Source organism: Silene latifolia, chromosome 1 (genome assembly GCF_048544455.1).
Source record: "Silene latifolia isolate original U9 population chromosome 1, ASM4854445v1, whole genome shotgun sequence".
NCBI classification, from domain to species: Eukaryota; Viridiplantae; Streptophyta; class Magnoliopsida; order Caryophyllales; family Caryophyllaceae; genus Silene; species Silene latifolia.
The window spans coordinates 196,446,970-196,471,087 of record NC_133526.1 but is presented as its reverse complement, the minus strand read 5'-3'; the positions used below and the strand labels follow the sequence as shown (position 1 = coordinate 196,471,087).

General features: G+C 36.0%; 4 protein-coding genes and 1 long non-coding RNA gene across 9 annotated transcripts; 1 reads left to right on the top strand and 4 right to left on the bottom strand.

The window, feature by feature from the left end:
* Positions 1-1,594: 1,594 nt before the first annotated feature.
* Positions 1,595-9,179, bottom strand: LOC141616023 (uncharacterized). 5 transcript variants are annotated; one of them, XR_012530406.1, is made up of 9 exons: positions 8,964-9,179; positions 7,376-7,961; positions 7,132-7,283; positions 6,887-6,982; positions 6,321-6,577; positions 5,205-5,425; positions 4,741-5,117; positions 2,692-2,786; positions 1,595-2,137 (listed from the first exon to the last, which is right to left on the bottom strand). XR_012530406.1 is itself a non-coding variant. In XM_074433836.1 (8 exons), the coding sequence occupies exons 2-7, from the start codon at positions 7,712-7,714 to the stop codon at positions 4,746-4,748; spliced, it is 1,437 nt and encodes a 478-aa protein (XP_074289937.1). In that variant the 5' UTR covers positions 7,715-7,961; positions 8,964-9,179; the 3' UTR covers positions 2,508-2,786; positions 4,741-4,745. The 5 variants fall into 5 exon arrangements, 1 of the variants encoding a protein (XP_074289937.1); XR_012530412.1 differs by having other exon boundaries at positions 1,595-2,134; XR_012530427.1 differs by having other exon boundaries at positions 1,595-2,029.
* A 1,443-nt stretch (positions 9,180-10,622) lies between these two features.
* On the bottom strand, positions 10,623-13,481 carry LOC141616060 (uncharacterized). The gene is made up of 3 exons (XM_074433837.1): positions 13,355-13,481; positions 13,162-13,216; positions 10,623-10,991 (listed from the first exon to the last, which is right to left on the bottom strand). Exons 1-3 carry the CDS (start codon positions 13,453-13,455, stop codon positions 10,884-10,886), a joined length of 264 nt encoding a protein of 87 aa, XP_074289938.1. The 5' UTR covers positions 13,456-13,481; the 3' UTR covers positions 10,623-10,883.
* Positions 13,482-13,562: 81 nt separating this feature from the next.
* Positions 13,563-15,806, top strand: LOC141616007 (pentatricopeptide repeat-containing protein At3g51320-like). Its single transcript, XM_074433835.1, has one exon. It carries the CDS (start codon positions 13,711-13,713, stop codon positions 15,415-15,417), a length of 1,707 nt encoding a protein of 568 aa, XP_074289936.1. The 5' UTR covers positions 13,563-13,710; the 3' UTR covers positions 15,418-15,806.
* Positions 15,807-16,058: 252 nt separating this feature from the next.
* LOC141616076 (uncharacterized) lies at positions 16,059-18,588 on the bottom strand. The gene is made up of 3 exons (XR_012530456.1): positions 18,491-18,588; positions 16,690-17,312; positions 16,059-16,478 (listed from the first exon to the last, which is right to left on the bottom strand). It is a non-coding gene; the product is annotated as an uncharacterized LOC141616076 (long non-coding RNA).
* A 1,051-nt stretch (positions 18,589-19,639) lies between these two features.
* Positions 19,640-23,517, bottom strand: LOC141615975 (ubiquitin-conjugating enzyme E2 7). The gene is made up of 6 exons (XM_074433833.1): positions 23,121-23,517; positions 22,818-22,920; positions 22,090-22,187; positions 21,891-21,991; positions 21,351-21,428; positions 19,640-20,069 (listed from the first exon to the last, which is right to left on the bottom strand). The coding sequence occupies exons 1-6, from the start codon at positions 23,167-23,169 to the stop codon at positions 19,992-19,994; spliced, it is 507 nt and encodes a 168-aa protein (XP_074289934.1). The 5' UTR covers positions 23,170-23,517; the 3' UTR covers positions 19,640-19,991.
* Between the last annotated feature and the right edge of the window lie 601 nt (positions 23,518-24,118).

Below are 24,118 nucleotides of genomic sequence, written 5' to 3'. Positions count from 1 at the left end.
CCTAAAAAAAAGGAGAAAGAAAACTTCTGAAGATGTTGAATAAATACTTACTTCGTATTCATCTATGAATTAACAATTTTCAATTTTATTAGGACACATGTTTAAATTGAGGAATAGAACAGGTAACAGAAAAGCATGTAAGTTGTACATAGTTTATTCATTCAGTAACCAAATTGTTCTTGCGACTCCCTTAACCGACTACCCAATACAGCAAATTGCATACTTTGTACTCCGTAGGTAGGTATGGTGTAAAACACGAATCAGAAGAGAGATCATAAAAGGATCAGCTAATTGGCAAGTTCCCTAATTTAGCGGGATATTATAATTAATTAATAAGACCAGAAAGAAAGAAAGAACTATACAACATCTTAAACCTGAAAGGTCACAGCACAGTATGAAACTATGAATACTTTCTGTCAATTTTCGGTGTCGCGACTCGATTGAAACTAACCCATTTCATAGGATCAAATTTCGCAATCAGCTATTCTGGAAAGTAGAAAGTGACTACTACGAACAAACAACTTGATCCACAAAAGAAGACTAAACAGAAAGGTTATCATACTTCTCAACCTAATATCGCTTTGTTTCACCAACCAGCAAACCATGCTAATATTAATTCTTTTCATGACCAAGACATTAGGAGTATTAATATTTTTTTTCGGATGTTTCGGGCTCCAGATCTATGACGATCCGTCCATGCGTGATGCGTCTACCACTTCAGTAATGGGACATCTTTCGCATTGGCGGAGCCAGAATTTGAACTTAGTGGGGACGAACGGGTAATAATAAGGGAAACTCGAAGAACCTTTGGAAATATTAACTAAGAACTTTGAAATTTTCATCCTCCTGCGGGGATGAGCGGCTGAGCGCCCCTGCTAATCCTCCCCTGGCTCCACCACTATTTCTGGATGTGTGATCTTACAAAGAAGAGTGCTAAAAAGGGGAAGGCAATTGGAAACAATTATATGACTTCTTACTAATGAGAAGAAGGCGAGGGGTGACCAGGTTTCCTAGCAAACGCCGGCTTGATATATTCATTACCTTAGTAATCCTCAAAGTAACACTCCAACAACCACCTCTCCGAGGCAAATATAGCAAGAAGGGAGTAAAATAGTTGGATATCCACCAAAATTGATCAACTAAACAAAGAAAGATCCTGTGAAGTCTTGAAAATCTAGAGTTAAATTTTCTATATCTAGTGACGAGTGTTGCGTGACATATTTGTTATTAGTATATGACTTCCTTAAACTTCGTCATAAAACGGACAGCAAATAAAGAGGCACAGAAAATACGAGCAAGACTGTAAGAGTAAACTGTTTTTTAGATGTCGGTATCTGATGTAGGGATGTCTTTTCTTTAGAAGCTTGAATCATCTTCACAATTAACACTGCAGAATACTCCTCCTATAGCTCTATAAAGGCTTATTATAATAACTGGGTAAACAAGCCAATTTGGGTTCGCTACTGGAAGGGTATTTTAAGGTCGAGTCATTCGAGTATGATTGCATAGTTCTGGTTGTGTTATTTTCAAGTCTTTTCAGGGCGTAACTCTATCCAGGGGTAGTAAAATTTAGACCGGATCGACTCAATTAGGATTTTGGCTCATATTAGAATCATTCTACTTGGGGTGCGGATCCGACAGTTTTGCTAATTTATATATAACCTATTTACAATACAATCATTACAGTGTCCACAGCAATTTTTTTACTAAAATTAAAATATCTTTTGTACAGAAACTGGATGAAGTCAAGTAAAGGGGAAACCCCATAGGCACGGTACTTGTCACTTGAGATCCAACAAGACAATTAGGCAAGGTAATGAGTCGCAAACTAAGAACTCGGGCTAAATCACTCTTCAGATCTCCTAGTTCAGTCATCAAATGCAGAAAGTCTTGTGAAACCAAAAGCTCCTCAATTACGTACCCAGGAATCCAGGATGTTGATAAAATCCATAAATTTCCTCAAATATAGTACTCCGTATTTGTTGCGACTTTCAACATAGCTAAGGTCTAAGAAAGCCTGTAAGCCAAGCTGTACGAAACTCTGTCAATGGGTTACATTAGCCTCAGTCTTTGAGCAAAGCACCAAAAGTAACCCATTGAGGCACCACCAGAGTAGCAGACACCAAAGTCCACCCTACTGACACATTTTAAGAAAAAAAGGAGACGTGAACGACTGAACGGAGATTCCCAAGATAAAATCTTAAAACCTAGCTGACACTAAGCGCATTTAACTATTAGGTTAATATGACTTTGGTATAATAAAAAATTCAGGATCTACTAATCTACAATATCTAATCGTCAACCGACTATAGTAAAAGCTGTAGCTGCCATTGTAGCATGTGAACTCTTAGCTTAATCTTAATGTAGAATAAGATAATATGAAAACAATATCTTCTATAGTTTATTCAGACTTCTGGTCAGCCAAACACCCAATTTTATATTCCTATGGTTACCTTCCAATTACATTCTGTTCAGTTAAAATATTTTCAAAAGTGATGCTCGGAATATAAGGTTACCAGAATTGTTTCCTAGACAAGTTCGATTTGCTACAAACAATCAGTCCAATGCAAATAAACAAGAGTAAAACAATGAACTGTAAACATTTTCAAATCACTAGTGCACACATCGTAACTAGTAAACAAACATCCTGCACATAAAAGTGAAAAGAAAGTGGAAGTTTTGATCACATACTGCCGAAAGGGCTGAGGAAAGTTCCTAATATTAAGATGAACTCCGTTCGACTGTTTAGATTCTGAAGGGTCATCAAACAGCAAGACATAGCCGCCCTGCAAAAAAGTGAGTTCAAGGAAGAACAAAATTTCAGAAAAGCGAATCCTTCTTTGTTAGCAGTATCAAGCAAAGAAAATCTAATGAAGCATTCCACTAATAGTGCAAATCTTTGTTAAATGGAACATTCAAAAGTTAAGGATACGCAAGCCAGAACTAATTATCATTAAGAATTCTAAATAGGTTGAGGATCACACTTTGTCAACAAGAACATTTTTATACAAGGCATAGCTTGTTAGAAAATATTAAAAACATTCTAATGCCTTTTGTTTTCAATTTTGATAGGCTGGAATGTTCAAGAACACATTTAGCAATATTAATCTGAGTTGCCTCAGTTTACCAACCCACATTTCAAGAAAGGGTCCTTTTTCAACAACTCAATAAGCTGGTGATATTGAACAAGCATGTGATAAGGTTCAGAGAATGGTAATGGGAAGAAGTGAAGAACAACTCCGTAGATCAAGTACGTGCATTTATTACCCCATAGCAAAGACCAAATGCATCTGTTAGGAAACTCTAGGAACAGACATCAATGTCTCACACATATTCGACGGCACAGGTTCACATAGTTATTTAGATTTAAACCTTCAAATACTAACAATGCGCCTCTTTCTTATCTACACTAGAAACTTAAGAAACGACCTAGGTAGTAAATGCCTAGTTCCGTATGTAAATGAAATTTAGCTACATAAACTACACAGGAAAAATGATCTGTAATTGGTCAATTCAATCTATATTGAAGGACTCATTTCAGCTTGGACATTAACATACAATTTGTATGTGATTTAACCTCTCAGTTGAATTACCGTTCAATGCTTTAAAAACTGGTTAAACACATTGCCAAGGACTTAACCTCCGATAAAATCCTATTCTTTGTATATAAAATGGACCCATGACAACAGAGACAACCAAACATGACAAAGAGATTTGTTTAATTAAGGAACCAATAAAGGTAGTTCATAGCAAATGCCATCCAACTATAGAAATAATATATTTGTCAATGACACATTTGAAATGCACCTTCAAAAGAGAGTAATGAATTTAAATATTCATCTTTTTCTCTTTTCTTTTTTATTTTCCATCCCTTTATAGAATGATCAGTTTGAAAGATACGAGAACCTCAAAAAGAAATACTGAGTCACATACCATATCCACCAAGATTTCTGCAAGGAGACAGATATATAAACATGTACAGAAAAAAAAAAAAAAAAAAAGCAGAACAATGGATGCATATAGTAAATCAATATTTTTTCCAGTGGGCCTATGTTTTTCAAGTGATGCAATTTGGTCAATGAAAGAATTAATTTTCTATGCACCACGTACAGTTTCTGCAAGAGTCAGCAGTGTCACAACTAAGTAGTGGCAGTCTGTTTTCAATGTATAACTTGTTCTTGGAACAGCTTTGAAGGAACCCTCTATAATTGTCAGGCCGTCAATATCAATCATTTACGCACACTGAATTGCGCTACTAATTTGCATCAAACTAATTCGCACACAGCAAGAGGCAAAGATGGATTACTGTCTAAGATAACTGGAATACAATATAAGTCACATGTCCTCAACCTATGGTACTCTTGTCGTCATCCAACTCAGTTACTTTTCTAGGAGTCACTTAAATCAAAGATCATGATATCTAAGTCAGAGTGTAATGCTGGTGTTTAACACTGACAGTTGGACAAAACATTTTATGGGCGGTATTTAGTTGGGGACGAGGGGTAGCCACTTTTAAGGGTATCCCTAACATAATCTCAAATTGATAATACATCCAACACGAAAAGGTTATATCATATGCTTTCTCGCAAGCGAGAAGCAAAATAGAATTAGCACAAACTTCTTACTACATGTTCAACAAACTCAATTCCGCGCTCTAATCTATAAGAGTAAAAATGTAAAACGAGATCCTTCTCAGTTCTCACCATGAAATTGATCAGCAGATCCAAAATATAAAGTTACCTTACTCATGGGATTGAATTTGTCCAAATTTCAGATTCATATATTCCAGCCAGGATTGCACCAAAGACACACAACATAAGAATTCCAATCATGGCTGTTCTCAACAGGTGATCAAAATTTTGATTCACATCAGCCTCAGATCTCAAGTATTCCGAACGAAGACCTTCGCAACTATATCCATTTGCACTTAAGTGGGCGTCGGTCAAAACTTCTATAAAAGGAAAGGTTCTGGTAGTGTTGGAAGTACCACTTGAACATGTTGCACATATGCATGTACCACCAAGACATGCTGGAAGCTCCTGGAAATACTCAGAAAGAACCTCCCTATATCTTTCCCCCAGAAATTCCAACTTCTGTCTAGTTAAAGGTTTCAAAACCTGAAAGATAAATATAAATGATAAACAGTTTACCCTGGGAGATGAGGAAAGGATTACCAAGCAAAAAATAGTTTGAAAGAAACTCACTTTCATAAAAGTCTGCACCATCATCCGAAGTACAGGAGGAAGCCGTATGACAAACAAACCACCAAGACAATTTGGATAGTGATCTTGAAAAAGCATTGAGCACGATCTTATCATTTGGAATGGAAGTCTAAATGGAGATAAACTTTCACAATCCACCAAAACCATAACTTGAGGGGATCCATGATCAGCCAGATGCATGATACCATGCTCCAATTGTGAAACTGCATCAGAAATCAATATCAACCGTCATACTCCAATAGCCTTTCATGTAAAATTGTCAGGAAAGAGTCGCAGTGGTTTTAAATAAAAACACTAATGAACCCTCAAAATTTTTGGTTGCAATAACAGATTAACAGAAACGGACGACCCTGCCCGTTCTTCACATTGATATTGAGCTATTGAACTGTCCAACTCCAATTATACTACAACTCGAACAAAATGGTACGTCATATGCCAGTTGCTATTCCACAGCAATTAATACATCATCTCAGTACATCATTAACCAGCCTTCCTTTCCCGACAATAATTAAATTTGGTGATCAACGTCAGACTGAGTCAATTCCAAACATCATGGGGATTGATCAATGTTTTAAATTAAAAAGGTTTACAGAGATAACAGATTGTGCCTGATGCTATTCCACGTGCAATTAATATATCATATCAACATATCATGTGAGTAAAATGCATCATTAACCCGCCTTCCCATTCCCGACTATAACTAAATTTGGCTATCAAAGTCAGACTGAGTCAATTCCTAACATCTTGGAGATTGATCAACGTTTTAGAAAAATAGGTTTACAGAGATAACAGATTGTGCCTGTGCACAGCGAAGTGAGACATTAAGGCTCACATCTCTTTAGATTAATAAATAATCACTCACATAAATGGTGCTAAATAACACATCTAAATTTCCAATGCATCATTATGTTCTATGATCATTACATTCAATCAAAGGCCACTCTTGTTCCCGAAGCGCCTTATGCCCTTGGAAAAAATAATTATCGAAACCCCGTTATTCAGAATTGGGGGACACGGTTTTTAGTACGCTGACGTTAAGGACTACACTGAACAGCAACAGAGAGTTCCAGCAAATCAGTGAATATAATGAAGGCTTACCAATGGCCTGAGCGAATCTTGGTCTATCATGATTTTGAAGACTAGTGCAAGCTACACCAAGGCGTACAATCAGGCAAGGTCTCTGCCTCACATCATGACCGTGCCAAAAGACTACACTTGACCACATCTTCAGTTCCTCTTGTGAAAGTATATTAAAAGTCTCTCTCCATCGAATTGTTTTCTTGACAGACGAAAGTAGGGATGAAAAATCACCATTTGCAGCAGTATAAAATCTTTGGAGTTCCGATTCATCCAATCTGCAGATTATACACCACAAAATTGCCTAAATGGTGGAGGACTGGAGGTTACCCCTTGAACAACCTCACGCCATCCCTACCCACTCACACACAGAACTCTCTCCTCTACCTTGCCGAGAAAGAGAAGGTGTATATAGTTTTTGACGTGTCCTTATCAACTGCGCAATTAGATTTTACATAGCTCACTTTCTCAATATGTGGCATGACCGTCAACTCAGATAAAGACGATAAATTTTTGGTTGGGGCAATAAATTGGACAGGCTACTAAAATGCTGTGAAGCGGATTGATTGTATTTCTTTATTGATCACCTTTCAGGTAAGCTGAATCCTTGCTGTTTCAGTTCTTTGTACAGTTTGAGCATCCAATTCTCCAATGGCAGACAAGTAGAAGGCTCATTTTCATTCCTGTAGAAGTAGCCGGGGCTACAGACTATAAGGCACGTGCATATACTAAGTAGTTACTAAAATTCAAACATTATACTTGCAAGATAGTAAACCAGCTAAATGATGCAGCCATTAAAAAATCAAGTAAAAAAAGGATGATTCTTGGTTGCCTTGTATCACCATCAACACATGGCTGAAGAGAAGATGAATCGTTATCTACATTGTCCACAGAAGCAGTATGATCATTAGCAGCACTCATCTTGTCGGATATATCAGAAAATGCTGTTGCTATAGAGATGATCATCAATGGTCGTGACAAAATCTGCCAAAATGGAAGTTTTAAGATCTTCAGCTTTTTACCAACAGTACATAAGAGGACTGCCTTGATAAGTGCAGTGCCACAAAAGTACTTACTCGCATGCCTTGCACTAAGCCTTTGAAAGGGGCCCATCTCTGAACCCACTTGAACGGTGGATAGCATAGCATTTGACATGCTTGGAGGCTACGCCAAGCAAATGGACACTTTGATTCTGAGACTCTTCTCATAGTTTCTAGAGCAACAAGTTTTAGGACAAAAAATGCTACATCACCAGAAACTCCCCCACCAACACCATCTTTAGAGATGATACGACAAAGAGGCTTCAGTAAGGAATTCTCGGGACTAGAAGAACCTTTGCCTTTATTTTTCTCAGAGGCTACTAGAGATGATTCGGAATACACCTTTTGACCTGAGCTACTCTGCCAATCTTCCATGTTTGGAAAAGTTGGGAAAATTTCTAAACTTCCAATTCAAAGTTTAGATTCTGGGATCAAGTACTTCACCGTTGAATAATGGAAAAAGAAAAGAACGAAGTGCTTAGTTAAAAAAGCTCTTAACCCATGAGAAATACTGCATGACATATAATTAATACTTGAAAGTTCTTATAATTGCAGGAGGCAAGCACAGTCTTCACCGTGTCTTGCAATGTAGCTCCGTCTTTACAGGACTACGAATTTAATCCTACAAAATACGTGAATTGCATCACCATTTGTTGGTATGCTAAACTTCCTTAGTAAGAAGCCATTTGACTATGTAGTTTATGGAAAACAAGATAAAAGAAACTGCACAATTTCTAGCTCCAACAAATCACTTCAAAAGTTCAAATCTCAACAAATCAACATTTAGACATTAGCAAGTAACAAATAAAACAAGAATTCCAATTTGCAACATACGGAATAGAGAAATAAGACGAGCCTGAAAGCAAGTCACTATCAAAACAATAAGATTGCCGATTTAATGACATCATAAAACATAATAAGCCTGAAGGAGTCAAGGAGAGCTGATTTTTTTTTATCGAATCTCTAGCTTACGAACAAATTTTGCTTAACATTAGTTAATATATAGTGATTTTGAAATGCTATTTTTTTTCCTAATTATGCGAACTTCAAAGTGAGTGATCATGATCCCTAGTGCAATCGGCTACAATTCTACATAGTGGCGGAGCCAAGATTCCCCGCTAGGTGGGGCTAAAAATTTCAGGGGGGGCGAACGAGGAGTTTCATAAGGTAAATTTGAAAAAAAAAATCGAAAATTTAACCAAAAACTTCGGATTTTTCCATTTCCCCCCTTCTCCCACCACTTGAGCATCAATCAAACCAATTATCGCGAAGTACAATCGATATTCAACATTAAAACAGTATAAATCACTAATAAAACAACAAGATTGTCAATTTACGACATCGTAAAACACAAGGAGAATAAACGGCTAAATTTCATTGAAATTTCAAGCCTCCGAAAAAGTTCGCCGATCATTATTCCAAAAATATGCGAATTCCAAAGTGTGAGATTGAGAATTCATGATCATGAATCAAACTAATGATTGCTAACTAGTGCTAAGTACAATAGATGATTAATAGTTCAACAAAGATCAAATTTTGAATTACGACGACGAAATTAATTAGGTAAAGTATATGAAAAATAATCGAATTAAGAACAGAGAAATTGAAATTGAGGAAGAAAAACCTGTGCGATCGGAGAGTTGCGAAAGCGAATGAATGATCCCACAAATTCTGGATTTTAGTTTGTATAGTTGGTCGTTATAATAATAATGGTCAAGAACACTCTCTAGACTAAACAGCTGACACGGAAGGAAAATATTGTTAACATTTTTCATTGAGACATCGTAAAGTTGGCATGGTGACTATCTTAAGAACATTATGCTCCTCCCGTCCTCCATATTGACTGTTGTAGACTAACTTGAGAAAATGACACTTGTACATAACCGGTGTCCCTATTTATTAACCGATTTCTTCGACATTTACAATATTCAAAATTTTGTGTTTCTACTCGAAAAACATTTCACATAATATATACAACAACAACAGCAACAACATTAGAGCCTTAATCCCAAAATATTTGGGGATTTCACATGATATATATCCAGAGGCGTAGCTACCTAGTAGCATGGGGTAGCAGCCGCTACCCCAAATCCCGAAAATTTGACTAAGAAGATGAAATTTTGCTACCCCATATATCGCTGATATGTGTCAAAGGATAAATAAATAATACATTTCTAAGGTAGCATCAGATTGTACGTGGTCTAGTAGTAAAGTATAAGTACATCTCTCAGGAGAGTTGGGTTCGACTCCTACAATAAGCAATTTATCTCTCCTAATATCCTATTCTCTAATTTCGAACTCCATTTCCCTCGAAAGCTCGTTTGGGCTCGTTTATAGTTTTTTTTTTTATAATCTTTATATTGTAATATTATTATTATTTCAAATTATATTTTATTTAGATATTTATATAAGTATGTTATAATATAATAATTTTTAATATTTTAATATTTTATTTGTTTTTCAAAAATATTTATATTTAGTTAGATTTAAGAGGTGAGAAAGTGAAAATATATAATGACAAAACGAGCTTGATTCGAGTTCGAGCCGAGCTCAAGCTTTTCCCGGGCCGATTTCGAGCTTCAATTTTTTAGGCTCGACGAGCCTCGAGCCGAGCCCGAGCTTGAACCAAAAAATGCTTAATGAAAGGTCTTAACTACCTAGGATTTGAGGCACCGTCATTTCCGTCAACAACCACGTCAATTATCGCGAAAACATTTTTTTCGTATTTACAAATTGAAAGTGTAGTTCTTATTAACAAAAAAAAACAAATTGTTTATAAAAAAATTATATGTTGTTATTGTGCTCATGGCGTCACGCTACTTTCGCTACCCCAAATTTTCAATCCTGGCTCCGCCCCTGTATATATCCTAACAAATATATAATTTCGAACTTGAGATAACAGTGTTTCTGTGTACATCTCACTGTGTTACGGAGGGGCGTAGAGCTAGTTGGTTAAGGACGATTGACTTTGATGTAGCAAAATGTGGAAGTTGCTTTGTGCTTAATACTCCCTCCATTTAACATTTATCACCTTATTTCAATATAATACCCCTCACAAGTCACATATAATGGGAAAATGGGGTGATAAATATTGAATGGAGGGAGTATATACTTATTAATCTACCACAAGACCTAGTTCGTGAAATTGCAACATTTTGTGGTGTGTGATGACTGGATGAGTCAAAGGATCGATACGTACTCGTATTATTTAGCGGTTGTACGTGATGAAATAAGTATTAAACTGTTATTGAATCTTCTATTGTCAATACGTATTCTCATAATAAGACCGCCTCAAGAAGACTTTGCTTATATATTCCGAATTTCCAACGTCCAGGAAAAAGAACGATTTTTGATACAGCAGGAGTATCCTGCAAATATTGTAAAATGATGTAGCATCAGTTGTCAGGACAGTTGGTTCAGAATTAACAGAAAGACGGAGGGATTGTACAGAATGTTTGCAGCAGCATACAGGTCCTCTGATGCTAATCAGGATTTAAGAACAGTTCAACCATTATATGATTCGTATAGAAGATATACGGACTAACTAGTTGATCTCGTTCTTTGTGGCAGAAGATTTGCCAGTAGCGGATGATTCATCAGCTTCAAGTATTTTGCCATCCTTTGGAACTAAGTGAGGTATCCCATCAACAATCTACAGTTAGCACGGAAGAATGTTAGTTTCAGGCGCAAGCTTTACAGCTTCATGCTAGATTACAGATGAGTTGCGTGACCAGGTTACATATACTCTCTTTGATAATCAGCAAATCTTCCATTATTCGGCCTCTATGTGACTCTGAGTATTATGTGACTCTGAGTATTATGTGACTGGCCCGTATCCAAAGTTTATCTTATTGCATTACCAGTTAGCCCCCGACCACCAACTATAAATCCTGGTTCTGTCACTGTTGATATTCGAATATTCGATGCTTTAAGGCACAAGCTACCAGTCAAATTAACCCAAAATAACAGTTTCCTTCTAAAAGAAGAAACCTCAAATAAAAATTAGAGATCAGCAATTCATGCAACTATAAAAGACCTTAATTTTTAACCCAAACAAAAACAAAATAAAAAAATAAAAATCCTAAAAGGTGGGAACATCAGGTCAAATTAACATCTTATCAGCGGAAATGGGTCACAATATGAGGGCATCAATGGTAGGTACTAGGGTGCCTGTGAGTTGTTAACAACTTTACAACATTTTTGACGCAGACGATCGTGTTGGTCCATAAAGACAGAAAATGAAGGTTAGTACACATTCGATACAGCTTCATGAATCCCAGTGTTGGAAGCGACTGAAAAATGCCGAGAAACATGCTAGAGGTGCACAATTGCAGATTAATGTTGTGATTCAAATTGATCTAATGTTATAAAAGGATGTGTCAAGTCTAATTCGACCATTCCCCATCGTAAGGGCACTATGGATCCTAATACCAACATCAAATCGACTGAAAGTTCTCGAGAAACACCCTAGAGGCACAAAGAGGATGTGGCTAACAATTGATCCAATATTAAAAAATGAAGTGGTGGATCAAGCAAAATTCAACTTTTCCCATAGCGAGAAAAATGCAGACCAAAACAGCGCTAGACGAATCAACCACGCACTGGATAACTTCCCGATGAAAGTTTTTGAGCTGCACTAAACTTTACACGAAAATTGCCAATGTCCTATATCAACAAAATCCGTAATCTATCCAGGATAACATTAAAACCAGCAATTCATGCAACCGCTGTGGATATTTAAAGCAGAGTTTTGGGTTGAAAATTTAAAGAACATCTTATAGTTGGAATTTTGGAAATAGCTCTTTGTACAAGGACTTAGAGATCCTATGGTGCTCAAGAGTTATTGCTCGTACAGTCATACCTCATTCTAACAGTTGTTCAGGTAGGCCCAGAAATCCGGATTTGCAAGGTTATATAGTACACTTAATACACACGTCTGAGACGCCATTATAGGACTTAATGTTAGACTTTAGTAGTTTAGAGTCCGCTATAAATTGTGGAAAAACATAGAAGAGGTGCACATTGAAGATGGACATAAAAACTGATACTGATCATATAAAAGTAGTGAAACAAATCATTATACTCGTTCCCATGGTATTGACACTGTGGATGCAAAATGCTAAACGACCAAAACGGCATCCATGTGGGTCACAAAGTAATTTTAAGGTGTCTGTCTATGAGTTGTTGACAGTCCGAACTCTTCTAAACTTGAAGCTTAAGGTGGTCATTGCCTAAATTAAGGTTATATTCACACCAGAGATGGTTTACTCGGATAATGGTATGAAATCACTCCGATTAACTGAAGCTTCATAGGATCACATGTTAAGGACCTATGTCACCAGCGGCAAATCACCCAACCAATAATATCTTCTTTCAAAGACAAAATTCAGGAATCACACAGAGAAGTCTCGATGTTAATACCTTAATTCTAGCAACCGCGACTAAATTAGGCTGTGTTCTTCCCATTATCCCAGGAAAAGGGATTACTCCCTCCATCTCAGTCAATTGTTGTCATTTGGTTTTGGCACAAAAACCAAGGAAAGAGGAGATGGCCAATTATTAAATGACATTTGGACCAAATTGAGGGTGAATGACCAAATTGTTCATCATATGCATTCCTAAAATAGAAAGGACAACAATTGACTGAGACACACAAAAATGAAATAAGACAACAAATGACTGGGACGGAGGGAGTACAAACAAAGCTACAATTGAGCTTCTATATCTACATCAAACTGCAAAATCTCTTACCACCAAACATACAATTGACACATACATATAACATCAACAAAATTAAAATGTGAATGAAATGCGAAACTAACCGGAAACGAAACACCAATTTGATCGCTGATTAATGAACCTGTCTTCTCACAATACCTGATCAAAAACACAAATTCAAAACCCTAAATAGCAACACAATCAATTTTGATTTACGCAGCTTTACCTTTATGTTACAATACAAAGAGACTGTTTCCGAATCACCTTTAATTTAAAATAAAGCGAATATAATCGAACCTTAGGGGTTGTTTGGTTAATGGGCAAACCAGAATTTCACTAAGAGTCTTACTAATTCCTTCTCCTAAACTTTTTAGCACAATTCTACTTCCTCTCACCATTTTTTTCAATAATTAAATTAATTTGGAATCTTATTTCTATTTATACTTCCCAAACTACCCTCGTCGTTTTAACACTTTTTTAACACAAACGACGTCGTATCAACCTCATACTTGATACTACTACGCTGACTTTCCTCCTTTGACCTTTGCACCCCATTTAACCAAAAAGCTAGAGAGAGAAAGCAAAGAATCATGAATGTATACGTTAATGGCGGAAATCAAATTCAAAAATAAATTAAACCCAATTTCAGATGAATGGCAAGAGTATTAATTCGAACCATCTCATGCCGAAGATACTCTTCTTTTTCACAATATTTCCCTCATTATTTTATTCATGATAATAATAATAATAATAATATTTCAATTGTTCATCAGATTTCAAACTATTTAGATCATAAAACCCTAAAAAGATCCCAAATTTATCAAATTCATGCACAATTAGTAACTTCTGGTAGAATACAAAACCCTTTTTTATGCAGTAAATTGCTAAAATTATCATCTTTTGTTGAAGATTTGCGTTACATTTTGTGGGTTTTTGATTTAATTAAAAACCCAAATATTGTTTGTGTTAATACTGTGATTAAGGCGTGTTCTTTAAGTTGTTCGCCATTAAAAGGTGTGCATTTTTACTTTGAAGTGTTAAAAAATGGTGGGATTTTTCCTAATTCTTATACTTTTCCTCCATTAATTAGTTGTTGTTCTAAGTTGAGTGATGTTAATTTGGGTGAAATGTGTCATGGGCAAGTGATTAAGTATGGATTTAATGGTGTTTTACAAATTGAGAATTCATTGATTCATATGTATGCTTCTTGTGGTGTGATTGAGATTGCATTGAAAGTGTTTGATGGAATGCTTGAGAGAGATTCCGTGTCGTGGAATTCGATGATTGATGCCTTTGCGAAAATGGGTGATTTGAAGAGTGCACATAAGCTGTTTGATGTAATGCCTGAGAGAAATGTGGTGTCTTGGAATGTTTTGATGAGTGGTTATCTGCAGGGTAAGAATCCGGGTCTGGTTTTGAAGCTTTTTAGGGAGATGGTGACGAAAGAGGTATTAGCAAACGATGCGACTGTGGTTAATGTTGTTACGGCTTGTGGAAGGTCTGCTAGACTCAAAGAGGGAGCTTCTGTACATGGGTTTCTAGTTAGAAGATTGTGCAATTTGAATTTGATCGTAAACACGGCCCTAATCAATATGTATAATAAATGTCGTAAAGTAGACGTGGCGCGTGCTATTTTTGATAGTTTACCAAGGAAAAATTTAGTTTGTTGGAATTCAATGATCTTGGGTCATTGCCTCCATGGCGATCCTAGGGATGGGCTTCGTTTATTTGGAGATATGGTACGAGAACGAGTGCTTCCAGATGAAATAACCTTTATTGGTGTTATTTGTGCGTGTACACGTGCAGAGCTGATGGAAGAAGGACGAGTATATTTCCAACAGATGGTTGATGTATACGGTTTAAAACCCAATTTTGCACATTATTGGTGCATGGCTAATCTTTTTGCAAGCAATGGGCTGTTGGAAGAAGCATTAGAGACTGTTAGGAAAGTCAGCGACTGTGGCATTGAAATGCGGTCTGAATCTTTAGTGTGGGCAACTTTGCTAAGTTCATGCCGATTCCAATGTGAAACATCTGTAGGTGAAAAAGTAGCCAAAGCACTGATTGAATTAGAACCAAACAATGCAATGTGCTACGTTCTACTCTACAACATTTATGCAGCAGCTGGTCTATGGGAAAATGCTGCCGATGTCAAAAACTTGATGAAGAAAACACTCACTGGGAGATTGCCTGGTTGTAATCTTGTCGATCTCATAGATATTGTTCACAATTTCAGAGTAGCAGATACGATGCAATGTGGAGAAGATATAGTTATGATGATAAATGAGGTTCTTAGGCATAGCCATTCTAATTCTCGGCCCCAACAACACTCCTTATCAAACATAATGTCTCAACCTTAGACCTGGTTTTCGAGACTAGTGTTTAAATTGATGAGATTGGGTGACTGTACGTCTGTACCAGTGAGTTGGGCAAACACTAACAGTGGTGGCAATGTGTAATGCTGTGAAAGATGCGTGCGTCTTCACGAAAGAACTGTCAAGTACATGTCTTCGCGAAAGATGCCTACCTCAAGCTTACATCTCTGATCAAAGTGTCTGAAGTTGTGCTGTTCTTTTTGATAGCTTAGACTCGCATTTCAATTATACTCGATTTTAATATTATTTGTCTCCGGACACTTATTTTAGCAATGGTTCAGTTTTGTAGCGAAAATATAGCTGATCCAATGATGGACCAACTTGTAAGTTACTCCGTAGTGATTACGAAGTAATAAAAGGAACGAAATATTATATACTGTTGATTTTTTTTTTTTTTTTTTTGGTAAGATTTTGTTGGGAAATTAAAATTGCGTTAAATTTCACATTTTATGGGTTTGGTGACTCCATTAGTTAAATTTATGGGTCTTAATAAACCACTTTCACGTCCAACCGCGCTGCCTTTTTTTCTATGTTATCTGAATATCTTTCGCCGACCTGTAGATGATGTTAGTTTCATATTAATCGCATCATGAGTTTTTTTTACCTCCGGCACTCACCTACTTGTAATTAGCTGAAACGCCCCATATTAATAAGATGTCATAGACATCAAGTACCATAATTACGACAAAATTACAAGGTGCGAAAATGAGGGAATAAATTTGTCCAAATTTCAGATTCATATATTCCAGCCAGGATTGCACCAAAGACACACAACATAAGAATTCCAATCATGGCTGTTCTCAACAGGTGATCAAAACTTTGATTCACATCAGCTTCAGATCCCGAATATTCCGAACGAAGACCTTCGCAACTATATCCATTTGCAATCAAGTGGGAGTCATTCAAGCCTTCTATAAAAGGAAAGTTTCTCGTAGTGTTGGGAGTACAACTGGAACATGTTGCACATCCTGGAAATACTCAGAAAGAACCTCCCTATATCTTTCCCCCAGAAATTCCAACTTCTGTCGAGTTAAAGGTTTCAAAACCTGAAAGATAAATATAAATGATAAACAGCCTTTAGTTTTTGACGCGTGCTTATCAGCGCAATGAGATTTACATATCTCACTTCCTCAATGTGTGGCATGACCGTCAGCTCAGATAAAGACGATAAAGTTTTAGTTGGGATGATAAGTTGGACAGTCTACTAAAATGTCGTGAAGCAGATTGATTGTATTCCTTTATGAGTTTATTGATCACCTTTCAGGTAAGCTGAACCCTTGCTCTTCCAGTTCTTTGTACAGTTTAAGCATCCAATTCTCCAATGGCAGACAACTAGATAGAAGGCTCATTTTCATTCCTGTGGAAATAGCCAGAGCAACAGATTATAAGGCAGGTGCATATACTAGCAATTCAAACGATTATACTTACAAAACAATAAAGCATCTAAATTATTCGGCTTTAACCAGAATGCAGCCAATCAAAAATCAAGTAAAAAACAAGGATGATTTTTGTTTGCCTTGTATCGCCATCAACACATGGCTGAAGAGAAGATGAATCGTTATCCACATTGTCCCCAGAAGCAGTATGATCACTAGCAGCACTCATCTTGTCGGATATATCAGCAAATGCTGATATATTCTGGATCAAGTTTACATTCTAAACTTCCTACTCAAAGTTTATATTCTGGATCAAGTACTTTCAACAGTAAAGAACGAAGAGCTTAGTTTAAAAAAACCTTAACCCATGGGAAATAATGCATGACATAGAATTAATGCTTGAAACCTCTTATAAACTAGACAAGAACTAATTGCAGGAGGCAAAGACAGTGTTCACCGAGTCTTGTAATTTAGCTCCGTCTTTAGAGGACTACAAATTTAATCCTACAAAATACATGAACTGCATCACCATTTGTCTTTATGCTAAACTTCCTTAGCAAGAAGCCATTTGACTATATAATTCACGGAGTACAAGATAAAAGAAACTGCAAAATTTCTAGCTCCAACTGCAATAACCTTATCACTTAAAAAGTTCAAGCCACAACAAATCGACATTTAGACATTAGCAAGTACTCTAACAAATAAAACAAGAATTCCAATTTGTGACATATGGAATAGAAAAACACGATGAGCCTGAAAGCACAACTGCTTTTCATCGAAATCTCGCAATTCTCATTCAAATGTTAGCAAGGCACTAATAAAACAACAAGATCGTCGATTAATGACATCATAGAACACAATGAGCCTCAGGACAGCTGATTTTCATCGAATCCCTAGCTTACGACAAATTTTGCTTAACATTAGTTAATAAATATTCGCTTCATTTCACTATGGTCTTCCTGTTTTCAATTTTCAGCTGTTTCACTAAGATGTTCCTAAATATGCGAACTTTTAAGTGAGCAATCATGATCTCATAATCACGAGTGCAATCAGCTACTCCCTCTGTCCCGGTCATTTGTTGTCATTTTCCATATTAGGGTCTCTCAGTCAATTGTTGTCCTTTCTATTTTAAGAATAAACTTGATGAGCAATTTGATCATTCATACTCAATTTGTTCCACTTGTCATTTAGTAATTGGTCATTTTCTCTTTCCTTGGTCTTTGCGCCAAAACCAAAGGACAAAAGTTGACCGGGACGGAGGGAGTACAATTCTACAACATAACTCCGACCAATGATTGCGAAGTACAATCGATTTTCTACGTTAAGACACTAGAAAATCACTATAAGATGCCGATTTTACGGTATCCTAAAACACAACGAGAACGAAGTAACAGTTAAATTTCATTGAAATTTCAAGCTTCCGATAAAGTTCGCCAAACATTATCACACAAGACCTTGATTTAACATGCTAAATTATTCCAAAAGTATCTGAATTCAACAGTATGCGATCAGGAATTCATGATCATGAATCAAACTAATGATTGCGAAGTAAAATCGATAATCAATAGTTCCGACGAAGATCAAATTTCGAATTAAAGACGATGAAATTAATTAGGTACAGTATACAAAAATACTCCGTAAACGAATTAAGAACAAAGAAATTGAATTTGAGGAAGAAAAACCTGTGCGATCGAAGAATTGCGAAAGTGAGTGAATGATACGACAAATTCTGGATTTTAGTTTGTACAGTTGGTCGTTATATAAATGGTCAAGAACATTCTCTGTATTACGTTTGACTTTATTACGTTTGTCGAAGCGTGTTTTACAACTTGAATATCTTTAGTTACACATTATTAAAAATTATAAAAACTTGATATTCTTATAGCATTCATGACGATAATCAAACAAGATCTCACATGACTATGTTTTCTCTTATACATTACTAATAATATCAAAGATTCTCTACAATCATGAATAGTGCCAAAAAGTCAAATGTAACATTTGGTTTGGATGGGAGAAAGTATGTTCCTAAATATGCGAACTTTTAAGTGAGCAATCGTGATCTCATAATCACGAGTTCAATCAGCTGTTTCAATTTTCAGCTGTTTCACTAATCATGATCTCATAATCCTGACAAATTCTGGATTTTAGTTTGTACAGTTGGTCGTTATAATACGGTCAAGAACATTCTCTGTAGACTCAATAACAGCCGACACGGAAGGAAAATATTGTTAAAGATTTAGTTGAGACAGTTTTATGATAAGCTTATCGTAAGAGACTTCGTCTTAGTACTTATTAGTAGCTGAATCCATTCAGCATAACAATGTTCGTGATCTAGGCATCTAGCTGAGAAGGTTTTATGATAAGCTTATAGTTGAGACGGTTTTATGATAAGCTTATAGCGAGACTTGATCTCATTACTTAGTACGAATAACCGGTGTCACTATCCATTAACCAGTTTCTTCACATTTACAATGTTCACTTTTGGTTTTCCTTCTTATTTTACTTCCTCTTTTTTCAGAAGAATGATTAGTTCAATGTCACCGTCTTATATGGAATGATTAATACAGAATGATTAATACGAAGTAACACGGAGTGAATCATTATATCATTGTAAAATTACTTTGATTAGATTTTAAAACGATTTTTTTTCCGCCAAATGCTTCACAATGTGGATGTCGCTTTGTGCTTACGAGTTTAAAATAAAGGTTGGCCTCCTGTTCTTTAAATTTAACTTTGCTGTGACATTCTGATAGCATGTTTCAGACTGTAATCCTTTAGATGGATTATTATAAATCTAGGAATTTGTGAAAAGCAAATCGTGGAACTAGTTTAACTGGTAAAGTCAACGGAGTACGAAGTTTAAAAAATCGATCAACAACAAAATATCCCACCAAAGAGCAGGAAGCACGCCAACGGAAAACCACAAAAAAAAAATAGTATACACGAAGGCCCAAAATGCATCAGCCATAATAGTCAATATAGTTCGACAAGGCCTAGCTGCCAGGAGGCATTTGACATAAATTGGATAAATAAGTTTGATCCCCATTCAATCCCTCCAGATTACGGTGGAAATAGTTGCTCGGTAAATTTCTCCGATTTTCTTATAGGGTAAGTTCACATAACATCGCCTAAATAAAGCTACATAGACGAGCCCGAGAACCTTTGAGGCATACGGACGTATCACAGCATTTCTTGTGACTTCCTTACACACCGGCTAACCTTTTTCCGGAACCCGTCCTTATCCTCTCTCCATTCTTTCTGCAATATTAGACAAGGGACGTGTTACTTAAGCCATCTCACTTCAAATTTAGGAGAAAATACAGCAGGTTAAAGTACACAACAAAGACTTCCTTCGGACCAACCCTATGAAATGCCCATATCATTTAGCAACAAGTTTCCCTTGTGACGGGCATATCCGTCACAAGCTTGCGGCGGTCAAGTATAACCCATGTGGGTATACGACAAAACATATTGCTACTCCCTAGGCATTCTGTTTTTGTCTTATCTACCCAAATGGGTAATACTTGACCCGTCGCAAGCTTGCGACGGATATATCTTTCACAAATGAGAATTTGTGTTCATTTAGTTATCATTTTTTTTTGAATTGTTACATTTACTTTCTGCACCTACATTTAAAAAATTACGGGAGGGGTAAAGTGTTATTTAGGAGAGGGGTCGGATTGTAATAAAGGTGTATTTCGGGGGTCTGTTTTCAACCTCAGAGGCTCTGAGCCAATGGCCCTGATTTGGACAGGCTTAATGAAACTTAGGGAGTTATCGGACAAAGAAGGATGGGGAGGCTAGTTTGGTGGGTGAAAATGTGAAATGGTGTAATTTGATTCCAAATCAAGGGGGCTAAAATAATATTCCACACATATAACTGACAAAAAAAATGAATCGGATAGAGTACTAGCACAACACTAAACATATTCATGCAGAAATCGTTGCGTAAACAAGTTAAATCGTGGAAAACAATATACACACACACCAAATTTCACAAACGTGCGAGGACAAACAATATAAAAGAGAAAGTTAGGAGTTTAAAAGTTGTTTAAACTGAACAATCTATTTCCTTTCGGAGATTAGATACACCAATAGTCCTGCATAACTTCAACGCGAAGTAGAAAGCTTAAATAAATCAAGCTGGACACTACTTTGCTATCTATTTCCCTAGAGGAGCGAAGACGTAAATTTGTGCATAGATCCTTTTTTTTCTTTAAAGAATTTACGTAAGTCTAACAGACATAACTTGCTAAACCAGTTATATCTCGATAGGTGATTTAACCAGTCATACCACAAATTTTCCTATGTTGGAGAAAATTTGATTAGGCTTGGAGGAGCGAAATGGCAGGATCCATTGTCCCTCCCTCTAAATCCCTCCAACTACATTCTTCTAACCAAACAAATGAAACTGTCTTTCTGCGTTTCCCTCTAACTCCCTCTATGCAGATAAAAGGGTAAAAGATAAAGCAACGTAAAATTGAAATGAGACACAAGTAACACCAAAAGGTAGAAAACAAATAGAAGAATAGAACATACCGCGGCTTCAACATTCGCTGGTGATTCATCGTTAGGACCGGAGAGCATTGATATAATACTAAGCATTATACTCTCCACCTGATACATAAACAAATATTTATCATCAGAAATAGTTTTGTACTCGTTTTACTTCACAGTTCCACATACAATTCAGAACTAAAGAGGTAAAGAAACAGTCAAGAGGTTTAGTATATTTATTTCTCCGTGTCTAAGGGGAACAACAAATTTTACATCATGGACTTAACATCAGCTTTCAGGAGGAACGTCAAAAACTTAAGCCTAACTCCTAATGAGATCTGTGGCCAATCTTTTTCTCTTTATACGAAAATAAAATGTTATTAAAGCGATGAAGAAGCAATGGAGGACAAGCGGTCCTCATACACACACACTTCCAAAGAATACCAAATCCGTTAAAGTGCCCTTGGACAGTATCACAATATTGGGCATTTACACCAAATGAATGTAGCAGCATTTACACTAGACAAAAGTAAGCCATGAAAGGATGCACACACACACACACAAATCTCTGAGTGCACTTACTGTATGGACTGGACTCCATCGCTCACTTGCTAGCTCATACCCATTTGGGTCATCGCCGGGTGGATGAAGGATTGATATGCAAACCCGACCATCTTGATAAACTGCAAAATTAGCCGTCCCATATTTTGAGCAAAATTAAAATATCATAGAAATAAAATCGAAGCTCATATACATCAGACGAGATAGTAGATCAGCTTACCATTAGGGTGCCATATATCGGATGTAAACCTCACGGATGGCGGACTATTCGGATAGTTTTGTGGAAACGTCATAATTGCATTGAAAAATCCCCCTTCGCTGCACAATGCAATGATTCTATAAATTGAAAAGCAGTTCAAGGACCATGAACACAGCAATGGATCACTCTATCTAAAGTGAACACCGAACAGTGACAACTATCAAATTCCTAGTTTCCCATACCCCAAGAGTGGCGAACTTTGCAAAAAGAAATTACACGGGATGGTATCCGGTCCTGTGACTTGGATCTCATAACTTTACCATTGCAACTAACCAGCTATTGGACTTTTTGAAATACAGCAAATAAATAGCAAGCCAGATCAACCCGATCGACAGCAGCATCACACATTCACACCCAACCCAATAACAACTACTTAATCACCCTCAAAATAATGTCAAAATCACCACGAAACCACACCAGATCACCTAAACTAGCTCAATTACCATCCTAGCATAGTAAAGCTATGATCTTTCTTTGTATAATTAGTCAAAGGGAGAATCTTAGCTCAATCAAACTCAATTACACACTTAATTACAAGTACAAAACACAAATTAAACCAAGAACAAATCCCAATTCATCATACAACCTAAGATCATCAAACAACAACTACCAATCCAATTACTGATCAATTAAAAATCTAAAAATCACATAAAAATGCAAACTTTATACAAAAATTAGAGATTACATACTAAAGGGTATCAGGAGGACCAATAATTGTGACACTCCATTCAAATAAATTGTTTTCATTAACCAATCCAGCTGAAAACCCATCAACAGGGTTCTTACAAAGATCTGCAAAACATGGATTTAAATTTAATCATACCACAATTCAATTGAATACCCAATTGCATAATTAGATCAATTGAATTTAAACTTGTTTAATTGATACTCTTTTTGTTTTAACTTTTATATTCATTGTAAGCGATGTTTTAATCAAAGGTAAACAAATGATCGGGAGTCGGGACAGATGGAGTAATATATATTGTATGTACCTTTGAGCTGCTTTTGAAGCAGAAGTGAAGCTTGTGAGGTGGAAGCCATGGGAGAAGATTGTTGAGGGATTTTTATTTTTCTCAAAAAGATTTAAGAAATTAGTCGCTTGAGAATCCTTTGCTTTATTTTTCTCTTTCTTTCTATCGATTGATTGATTTATTTCACCTTATTTATGCTAATAAATTATAACATTAAATTAAAATCAATTGAGATATTTGTAAAATTCGACCAAAAAGGGAGATTTGGTAGAATATTGAGTATGTACATTGAACCACATAATAATTTTTTAAATAAAAAAAAAAAGAGAATACTTTTCTTAGCTTAATGTATTTAGGAATAATAATTGATCATCTTATTCTTTTTGGAAATAAAATTGTATTAATATTTAGATAGTGAAATTATTTCTAATAATTATCGTGTTTGTGTTGATCATGAATTGGGTTAATGTAATCGAAAGAATTAAGATGAAAGTAACCTCGAGAATAAGTGATTTAATTCATATGAATGAATCATATTTTTATATTATTGTTAAATAATTACCATAATTTTTTTATTAACAATTTCATTGGATTATCGCCTTATCGGCATTCCATCTTCAACTATTTATAAGTATTTAACGATTTTAGGAACCCTCCTATAAATAAGTACTTCGTACCGAGTATGTATATAGCACATTAGTCAATTGTACATAGTGAATTTTTTTTGCACCAATTCATAAGTTACAGTCCTATTTTACGTCGACTATAGAAACAAAACCTCGACACTTGGTACAAGTAACAAGACCATAGTCCAAAATGTACGCCGCCTTTGATTTCTTAATCTAAAACCTACCCCTTCCATTCAACTCCATTTTACAAATTTCTTTTATCACGTTTGTCAACACAACTTTTACACGATAAATATCATTAGCTGCGTATTTGCAAAAATTATAAAAGTTAGATATTTTAATGTATTCTTAAAGACGAATCAAATAAGATCCCACATGAATATATTTTCA

Bases quoted from the DNA above. Each gene is read 5' to 3' on its own strand.
- LOC141616060 (XM_074433837.1), bottom strand. From the start codon at position 13,455: ATGGTGAGAGGAAGTAGAATTGTGCTAAAAAGTTTAGGAGAAGGAATT. The intron at 13,217-13,354 runs GTTCGATTATAT...GTTTTTGATCAG, and splicing joins TTAACCAAACAACCCCTAAG to GTATTGTGAGAAGACAGGTT. The intron at 10,992-13,161 runs GTTAGTTTCGCA...TGCTAACTGTAG, and splicing joins AAATTGGTGTTTCGTTTCCG to ATTGTTGATGGGATACCTCA.
- LOC141615975 (XM_074433833.1), bottom strand. From the start codon at position 23,169: ATGGCTTCCACCTCACAAGCTTCACTTCTGCTTCAAAAGCAGCTCAAA. The intron at 22,188-22,817 runs GTATGTAATCTC...TGCATTGTGCAG, and splicing joins GGTCCTCCTGATACCCTTTA to CGAAGGGGGATTTTTCAATG. The intron at 21,429-21,890 runs GTAAGTGCACTC...TTTATGTATCAG, and splicing joins GATGGAGTCCAGTCCATACA to GTGGAGAGTATAATGCTTAG.
- LOC141616023 (XM_074433836.1), bottom strand. From the start codon at position 7,714: ATGGAAGATTGGCAGAGTAGCTCAGGTCAAAAGGTGTATTCCGAATCA. The intron at 7,284-7,375 runs GTAAGTACTTTT...CCATTTTGGCAG, and splicing joins GCTTAGTGCAAGGCATGCGA to ATTTTGTCACGACCATTGAT. The intron at 6,578-6,886 runs GTGATCAATAAA...TATAATCTGCAG, and splicing joins GGATTCAGCTTACCTGAAAG to ATTGGATGAATCGGAACTCC.
- LOC141616007 (XM_074433835.1), top strand. From the start codon at position 13,711: ATGGCAAGAGTATTAATTCGAACCATCTCATGCCGAAGATACTCTTCT.